The following is a 9,280-nucleotide window of genomic DNA, read 5'->3' as shown; positions in this document are numbered from 1 at the left end:
CCAGGAGTGGTGGTGCATGCCTGTAATCCCAGCTACTTGGGAGTCTGAGGCAGGAAAATTGCTTGAACCCAGGAGGCAGAGGTTGTAGTGAGCTGAGATCATGCCACTGCACTGCAGCCTGGGTGACAGAGACTGTCTCGAAAACAAAACCATTTGTTAGCCTGTTATGAAAATCTACATGTCATACACATTCAAGCACAGCAAGGAGAGGGCTGGAGCGGGTGGGCCACAGCTACGCAGAGCAGAATGTACGCTCGGTGCCTGGAGAGCTTCCTCCAAAATGAAAGTGTAAGACAGGAAACTAGTTTATGCACTTAGAGCATGACCGTGTCCTCTTTTGTAGGCATCTGTGGAGATCCCGGGACTGCAACTCAATAACCAAGACTATTTTCCCTATGTCTACTTCCAGATCGACCTTAGTCTTCTCGACTAGCAAGGCCAGCTGGCACCTGTGGCTCATGTTCGTGCAGACTATTTAGCCAGAGAATGGTTCAAACGTCTTACAGAACTAAGATTTTTTTCAGAGAAATTGCTCACAAAAGTTAGTGACAGTTGTATTTATTTTTTTTAAGTTACAATAAAATGCTCTCAAGTCCTTTGAAGGTTCTAACAAATTCAAAACTTCATTTTTCTGAATGTTTTACATAAATGCGAACTACATGTTCGCATTGGTAACCTGCTGCTGTATTTCATGTCTTAATGGCTATTCTGAGGTTCGTAACAACATAGAAAGCCTTGCACTGTATAACCAGCTAGATTCCTTAATAACTAGTCACTAGAGACAGCCCAAAGACAAATACTGGGCGGGAAATCAGTGCTCACTGCGCCCGGTTTCCATGTAAAATCTCTGTTGTGGGGGGCAATGATGGCGCCATCCGAAGCAAAGAGATCTTGTTTTTTGTTTAAAAAAGTTTATGGGGGAGGAAAGATATCTGCGTATCACTTCAAAATATTAATTTACTGCTAAACATCACTCTGAATTTATGATGTAGATACTAATTTCATACATTTATCGGCATTATCCAAAATACTTTATTCTTTAATGGAAAAAGCCATTAATATTCAAATGAAGGAATCACATTAAAAAACCCATACATAAGAAACAGCCTCCAAGAACATCCAAGCAGCAGTCAGAGAGGGAAAAACGTTTCGACAGCCGAGTGTTCTTCAAAATATTAATGTGACAGAATACGATACAATTCACCGGCTACAACAATTCATAGAATTTTTCAATGTTTTCTTGAGATGCAAAAGTTCACTGTTGCAGTGTTGTCAAATGACCAATCAAGTACTACTTCTTGGTTAAAAGGCCACTGGGAGAGTCATCTGATTGTAGACAATGTCCCTTCACTGCTGGAAAAATCCGCTGGCTCCCAAGAAAAGAAAATGGTCTGAAGCCTCTGTTGTGGCTCTCACAACTCATCTTTCCCCAAGTCATCAAGTTCCACATCACTGAGGTCAATGTCATCCTCCACGGGAAGCTGGGGGACAGAAAGCCACTGTTAGATCTGCAGAGGGGACGCCCTGGAAGGCCAACATCTCATTTCACAGAAGCGCAACTCTCCAGAGCTACCCCTGCTGACAACCCAGGTTCTCCTCAGTCTGACCCCTACCCGGACCTTCGCACCTACGATTATACGGAAGGAAAAGCTAAGAACTCCGGTGAAACATTTCGACATCACATCACTCACCACTTTAACACTGGAAGCCACCGAACATGTCCTTTTGAGGAGGGTGGGACACAACAGTGCAGAAATAAGTGCTAATTTCAAAACTATCATTTTCTGTTTTTCTAAGATAAAGTAAATGAATTCCAGGTTAAATGTTCACTTTAAGGTAATAATCAGGAAAGCAACCTGACTACTGGAAAGTGTCTTGGCTGTCAAGAATATCAAATGACATGCAGCACTTAAACCTGTGATAAGGAAGATGAAGGGTCTTCAGAGAAGAACCTTTTAAAAGGCCCACGGGTGCACCAGGGCTGAGGTCTGATGGAGAGGACCTGACTCCAGGTGCAGAGATGCACAGCCTCAAGACAGTAAACCAGGACTGCTGCCCGCACAGCCTCCCTCCTGGACACTCACCTCGCCATCCCTGCCGTCCCAAGGCTCTCTCTCAACGATGGTAGGGAAAGCCCCGCCTCCTACAGGTGCCGTGGAGCCACGCCCAAAAGAGAGCTCCCTTGGGGAAAAATGACCAAAACACACACACACATTTATTATGGACTGCTGGTGCAGAAGAATAAACAACTTCAAAAATAACAGTCTGCCTACTTTGTTTATGCCGAGACATTTCTTCTTTCTTGCTGCAGTACATTCCTGAGAAACACCTCGAGAACATTATCTTTTTAATCACGGACAACATTACAACCAGATTCAACATTCCCAACTAAGCCCCCTGCATCAGATACAGTCAGTTGCTATCAGTAAGTTTTTAAAAATAGCAGAGCATTTGCTGAAATACAAATTAAGTACATAAATAATTATCAAAGTTGATCCAGAACATGGGCTTCCTGTGAGTTTTGTAAGACTGCTGTGAACCTGTACAGAGGAAGCATGTCAGCAGTGACGCGACTGGTTCCAGTGGGATGGCAGAGAGCGGGGTGCATATGTGTAGAAACATCAGTACTTGAAACATACCAGACCTGGTGTAATCGGGCTGTTGGGAAAGCAGAGCTAGAAATACTGTGGGCACAAATATTTAGAGTTCAGCAAACAACTCCTAGAATAATGGAGCTAGACTAACAATCTATGGCACCAATGGGCTAGAATAAACCTATTATTAGAAAAAAAAATTACATGATAGATTTATATTCACATTCTGACTTCATGATTTAATAAATACTACTCTATGACAATCATAAACTTACGCAGTCCACAGACTTCTTTTTCTTTGAGACCAAGTTACGCTCTGTGGCCCGTGCTGGAGTGCAGTGGCGCGATCTCAGCTCACTGCAACCTCCACCTCCTGGGTTCAAGTGATTCTTGTGCCTCAGCCTCCCGAGTAGCTGGGATTGCAGGCCCATGCCACCACACTCAGCTTATTTTTTGTAGTTTTAGTAGGGACGAGGTTTCACCATGGTGGCCAGGCTGGTTTCGAACTCCTGGCCTCAAGTGATCTGCTTGCCTCAGACTCCCAAAGTGCTGGAATTACAGGCGTGAGCCACCAAGCCCGGCCCCATAAACTTCTTAATGAAAACGCCCCCTTGGCCAGGCGTGGTGGCTCACACCTGTAATCCCAGCACTTTGGGAGGCTGACGGGTGGATCACCTGAGGTCAGAAGTTCGAGACCCGCCTGGCCAACCTGGTGAAACCCCATCTCTACTTTACAAAAATTAGGTAGGTGTGGTGGCAGGCGCCTGTAATCTCAGCTACTCGGGAGTCTGAGGCAACAGAATCACTTGAACCTGGGAGGTGGAGGGTGCAGTGAGCCAAGATTGTGCCACTGCTCTCCAGCCCGGGCAACAGAGCGAGACTCTGTCTCAGGAAAAAAAATAATAAAATAAAATAAAATAAAATACCCATTAAGCATACTAACCAAGTACGAGTGAGAGCTGGGAGGGAAGGAGCCACGGTCTACCCCTAGGCAGAGGCTGAAGCAGCTAATCTCACAGGGTTCCTCCATGCCTCCCACTTCACTACTCAAGGCAGAGCTGGGACTGAGGTGCCTGACTTTGGAGCTCCTACTCTCCACACAGCACACACACACTTCTGCGTCAAGTAGGAAGACTGGCAGCAAGAGCACTGCAGGCTTTCACACGCTATTCTTCCTAGTCATTCATCACAAGCCTCTCAACTGCCTTTTGTGTGCTGAACATCTCTTACACAGCAGCTAAGAAATGAACACGGAAGAAAGCAAGAATGGAAAGCAAAACCTCTTTAGGTCAATGCCTTGTATTGCCTAAAAGATGATTACGTGAGTTGAACAGCAGAGCAGGGTAGAGAGCTCTGTATATTTGTTTTAGAGTTTTGAGAACCTATCATGTTGTTTGCACATTGTTGGAGTCACTTAAGAACACCCATTTTCAAATAAATAACTACATTCCAAAGCTAAGTGCCCAGAAATGGAAACCACATTTACCCAAGGTCAAGATTACAATGAGTATGAGGGTGAGGATGGACAGACAGGGCTGCCTCTAGCCCATGAGGCTTTTTTTTGAGACGGAGTTTCACTCTTGTTGCCCAGGCTGGAGTGCAATGGCGTGATCTCAGCTCACTGCAACCTCCGCCTCCCGGGTTCAAGCGATTCACCTGCCTCAGCCTCCCAAGTAGCTGGGATTACAGGCATGTGCCACCATGCCCGGCTAATTTTGTGTTTTTAGTAGAGACAGGGTTTCTCCACGTTGGTCAGGCTGGTCTCGAACTCCTGACCTCAGGTGATCCGCCTGCCTCAGCCTCCCAAAGTGCTGGGATTACAGGTGTGAGCCACCGTACCCGGCCCCATGAGGCTTTTATGAGAATTAGGAAGAGCCCAGGGTCAGATGCACAGAATGGCACACAGGGCGGCCTGAGGGCAGCAATGCAGTCTCCTCATCCAGCAAGCAGAGTATTCCAAGGAAAAAGGAACGAATAGGGAGACAATTTAAAAACTCTAAATTCTCTGGAATTAGTTTGCATTTTGAAATCCCATTTATTACCTGGCTTATATATACACCTAGTTTCAAATAAAAAACTATGACAGAACCAAACAAAGAGAAAAAACAATAAACAACCTAAGAAAACAAATTACCTGAGAAATTCGTTAATGCCTTGCTCACTGAAGGAGCCTTTCAGCAGAGCAAATTTCATCTTGCGTGCATTGATGGCGGCCATGGCGGGGTACCCAAACCCGCCAATCCCCAATGCGGTCTCAAGTTCAGACTGGGCTCCGGCTTCTGTCCACAGCCACCTAGAAAACCAGACTGGTTTATAGGGCAAATATGCCTTTTAAATTACTTACGATCTAACTAGAAGATCTTAGAGAACAAAAGATCACGCTTCAGATATTTTGTGGAATGAGTGAGAAATAAATAAAAAACAAAAGATGAGTTTCTATATGGATTTTCCCTTTTACCTGAAATCCCACCAATATCATTTGGGTTATTAAGCTTGTTCTTGCATTCTGTAGGCATCTAATAAACATTTGCTGGACTAATGGAGGAGGAGCAAGGTCATCGAGAGAGGGACAGCAGGGGGCGCTAGGTACCCAGGGAAAGCTATGGATACTGAGGATGAAAAGCAAAAAGATATATAGGAAGGAGGCAGGGCACGGTGGCTCACCTGAGGTCAGGAGTTCGAGACCAGCTTGACCAATATGGTGAAACCCTGTCTCTACTAAAATTACAAAAATTAGCTGGGCATGATGGTGTGCGCCTGTATTCCCAGCTACACAGGAGGCTGACGCAGGAGGATCGCTTGAACCCGGGAGACGGAGGTTGCAGTGAGCTGAGATTGCACCACTGCACTCCACCCTGGGAGAGAGAGTGAGACTCCATCTCAAAAATAGAAAAAAAGAGAAAATAGGAAGGAGATACCCTGTTTTGAAAATGTGCCTAGATAAGAGGATAAGGAAACATAATTCTAGTTCCCCTTTCTCATCCAGCCTTCAAGTTCATACTAGAATTCAGGTGCACTACTCATTCTGTGTCTGCTTGCTAACCCGGCACCCCAGTCACCATTTAAAACATGATTCCTATGAGAAAAATGCATGCTGTGCTGACAGCCCTTCATTCCTTCTTTTCCTCCCAGTGATAAAATTTTCACATCCTGAATAAAAACATATAGCAGAGCAGGCTGGGTATGGTGGCTCACACCTGTAATCCCAGGAGTCTGGGAGGCAGAGGCGGGTGGATCACTTGAGGTCAGGAGTTTGAGACCAGCCTAGCCAACACGGTGAAACCCCGACTCTACTAAAAATACAAAAATTAGCTGGGTGTGGTGGTGCGCGCCTATAATCCCTGCTACTTGGGAGGCTAGGCAGGAGAAAAAAAAAAAAATTTAGCAGAGCAAACACAGGAACACAGCTTACAAAAACACGGGGGACCCACTCTCAAGAAACCCTATAATCTCCTGTTCAGATGACACTGAGACAATAAACTCAGTAACTTACCCCCACATTTTCTTTTTGTATTTGTCTGCCATCTTCAGAAGAACTTCCAGATAAGAATTTCGGCCTGCAGCTCCTGATTTCAACAGACAAACGTTTTTTAAAGGTAAAGGTAAAGAAGTCCATAAAATTAATCCATTTAGGAAGTACTCTCAGAGCATCTAGCATAGAACAGCCAAGGGAAATCATTTGTCTGTCTTACCAGTATCAAGGATATGGGGTAGCACAGCCACAACACAGAGCTGGTGCTCCTCACACGTCCTCTTGGCAATGTCCTCGTTGATAATCTGTGGGACTCAGAAGACAAGGGATGATCAGGAGGCTGCATGATACGACACCCAAAGGTAAGCTGGCAAACAAGAACTTCCATTGAAAAGATTTCTCCCAGGACTACTTCCTTGTATGGAAACACCCAGAGGCATGTTCTCTAAGAGGAGATTTTTCTGCTACTGATTCTTAAGCCTGTGGAAGCTGTGGTGGTTGGGGGGGATTAGCACACATACACACATCTCTGAAATCACAATGCCTGGACACAGCCTGGCTCTGCCACTTACTTGTTTAAATATACTATACTTACATGTATTGTATGTTTATACAAACTTGAGGCTCTGTGCCTCAATTTCCCCAAATATAAAATGGAGATAAAAAGTTATCTACCTCTCAGTGTTCATGTGAGAATTAAATGAAACAAACAAAAAAACTACATAAAGACACCAGAACAGTGCCTGTTACATGATTAGCTACTCAATAAATGTGCTATTACTTTGAAAATGATAAGCAAGAGTGATTAAATACACTCTATCTTTAAGAAGCTCGTATTTCTGTTCACAATGTAATTATTCTAATGCTAAAAGTTATGAAAAGCAACTTATCAGACATTCTTTTCCATTTCAAAGTATAAAAACCACTTTAAAGAGAATATTTTTAACAAGAAGGGCATAACGTGAACAGTGTGTCACGACTGCTTTAACGTTCCTCGCTATCAGCTAAAAAAGCTTTCTGGACTATGAGCAGTTTAAGTGGTCTACCTCAAGCAGCTCAGGAGGTGGGGCGTTATCAGAAAACAAATCAAGGGCCCGGGACACTATGTCGGATCTTGTCCGCCCACCGTCGTAATCCACAGGAGACTCGCCTTTCTGAAATATCTTGATTGTAGGAAATCCTCTAATCTATTAAAAAAAAGATCAGAGAATAAAATCCAATTAACACAACACAAAATAACACAATCTTTACGGTTTCTAAAACCACCTTATAGGTACTTTTTGTTTCTTTTTTAATTGAAGCAGTCTCACTGTTGCCCAGGCTGGAGAGCATAGGTGCAATTTCAGCTTACTGCAACCTCTGCTTCCTGGGTTCAAGCGATTCTCCTACCTCAGCCGCCCGAGTAGCTGGGACTACAGGTGCACACCACCACACCCGGCTAATATTTGTATTTTTAGTAGAGATGGGGTTTCACCATGTTGGTCAGGCTGGTTTTGAACTCCTGGCCTCAAGCGATCTGCCCGCCTAGGCCTTCCAAAGTGCTGGGATTACAGGCGTGACCCACCACTCTGGCCTTATAAGTAATTTAATGTAACAAAACTATTCCCCAGACTGCGTGGATTTCAAAGGAATGACTCAAAGAGGTCAATGATCAATCAGGGAGTTTTAACAGTCTGTGAAGTTTAGCGCAATCATATTCAAGCCCTGGTATGTAATTAACACAAAGTATCTGCTCTAGAACAAATCGACCAACTTACAATAGCCACATGAGCAACGTGAGTAAGTCTGGGCAAGCTGACACCTCACATTAAGTATACCACAGAAGCAGTGTGACATTAGGAGAAAAAAGGTGACAGTCCTAAGTGTCAGACTTGTTAGTTATGACAGTAAAGTGACTTTATCTCTTCACTTACAAAATGGTTTAAACATCTCCTTTACTACCTCATAGGGAGGCCTGGAGTATTGGAAGAAGTAACGAAACACCATGTATTTCACAATGAAATGAGCCTTATGAGGATACTCACCCCGTAGCGGGAGGCTAGAACCTGATTGACGGTAGCATCCACAGCTGCCAGTTTCACTTTTCCTTTCGTCTGCTCTTTTACTTCTGAAGCTGCGGCAGCCCACTCTGGCTCTAGGCTATAGAAAAATACTCGTTTTGTGTTGTTTCTTTGAGACACGGTCTCTCTCTGTTGCCCAGGCTGGAGCGCAGTGGTGCGATCATGGATCCCTGCAGCCTCAACCTCCTGGGCTCAGGCGATCTTCTCATCTCAGCCTCCAACACAGCTGGGACTACAGGTGCGCGCCACCACCCACCGTTCATTTCTGTATTTTTAGTAGAGATGGGGTTTCCCCATGCTGCCCAGGCTGGTCTCGAACTCCTGGCCTCAAGTGATCCACCTCACCAGGCCAAATACTTGGATTTTAACTTGCTGCCCAAACTTTTTTTTTTTTTTTTTTTTAAGACAGAGTCTCCTCCTATCATCCAGGATGGAGTGCAGTGGTATGATCTTAGCTCAGTGCAGCCTCTGCCTCCCACAATCGAGATTCTTGCGCCTCAACCTCCCAAGTAGCTGGGAGTACAGGCACATGCCACCACATCCAGCCAATTTTTTTGTATTTTTAGTAGAAATGGGGCTTTGCTGTGTTGCCCAGACTGGTCTCAAACTCCTGGCCTCAAGTGATCTGCCTGTCTCGGCTTCCCAAAGTGCTAGGATTACAGGTGTGAGCCACCACTCCCGGCCTATACTTTTCAACTGATCTGTGCATTTCTGCCCAATCCCCAGTTATGTCACACCTAGAAAACATTTTGTGTGTGGCTTTACTAAAGATACCATGCTACCCTTCACATGAGTTTCCCGTTCCACCACTGCCCCTAAATCCGGACATGAGCCAGTCCCTTGTTAATCTTCAGCAATATGAGAGCGGAAGCTCTTGGCACTAATGTCAATGTTTTTTTTGTTTTTTTTGGTGATGGAGTCTCGCTCTGTCGCCCAGGCTGGAGTGCAGTGGCCGGATCTCAGCTTACTGCAAGCTCCGCCTCCCAGGTTTACGCCATTCTCCTGCCTCAGCCTCCCGAGTAGCTGGGACTACAGGCACCCGCCACCTTGCCCAGCTAGTTTTTTGTATTTTTTAGTAGAGACAGGGTTTCACCGTGTTAGCCAGGATGGTCTCGATCTCCTGACCTCATGATCCGCCCGTCTCAGCCTCCCAA

General features: G+C 45.0%; 2 protein-coding genes across 4 annotated transcripts in view; one reads left to right on the top strand and one right to left on the bottom strand.

Annotated features, from left to right (window-relative positions):
• ATP6V1C2 (ATPase, H+ transporting, lysosomal 42kDa, V1 subunit C2) overlaps positions 1–829 on the top strand; it is a 74,799-nt gene extending 73,970 nt beyond the window's left edge. The window contains exon 13 of one of the 2 annotated variants that reach the window (XM_011965284.1): positions 344–829. In XM_011965284.1, the coding sequence (XP_011820674.1) occupies positions 344–433 (90 nt within the window). In that variant the 3' untranslated portion in view covers positions 434–829. The remainder of the gene's footprint in view (positions 1–343) is intronic. The other variant, XM_011965285.1, reaches the window with a different exon arrangement.
• The window catches only part of PDIA6 (protein disulfide isomerase family A, member 6), a 51,285-nt gene continuing 42,547 nt past the window's right edge, over positions 543–9,280 (bottom strand). For both annotated transcript variants that reach the window (XM_011965286.1, XM_011965287.1), the window contains 7 exons: positions 8,091–8,205; positions 7,113–7,253; positions 6,287–6,371; positions 6,088–6,160; positions 4,729–4,887; positions 2,085–2,181; positions 543–1,481 (listed from right to left, as the gene is read on the bottom strand). In XM_011965286.1, coding sequence (XP_011820676.1) covers positions 1,413–1,481; positions 2,085–2,181; positions 4,729–4,887; positions 6,088–6,160; positions 6,287–6,371; positions 7,113–7,253; positions 8,091–8,205 — 739 coding nt within the window. In that variant the 3' untranslated portion in view covers positions 543–1,412. The remainder of the gene's footprint in view (positions 1,482–2,084; positions 2,182–4,728; positions 4,888–6,087; positions 6,161–6,286; positions 6,372–7,112; positions 7,254–8,090; positions 8,206–9,280) is intronic.

The sequence above is a fragment of the Mandrillus leucophaeus genome, unplaced genomic scaffold, assembly GCF_000951045.1.
Source record: "Mandrillus leucophaeus isolate KB7577 unplaced genomic scaffold, Mleu.le_1.0 Scaffold72, whole genome shotgun sequence".
In the NCBI taxonomy this organism is placed as follows: Eukaryota; Metazoa; Chordata; class Mammalia; order Primates; family Cercopithecidae; genus Mandrillus; species Mandrillus leucophaeus.
This window is presented reverse-complemented; position numbering and strand designations above follow the sequence as displayed.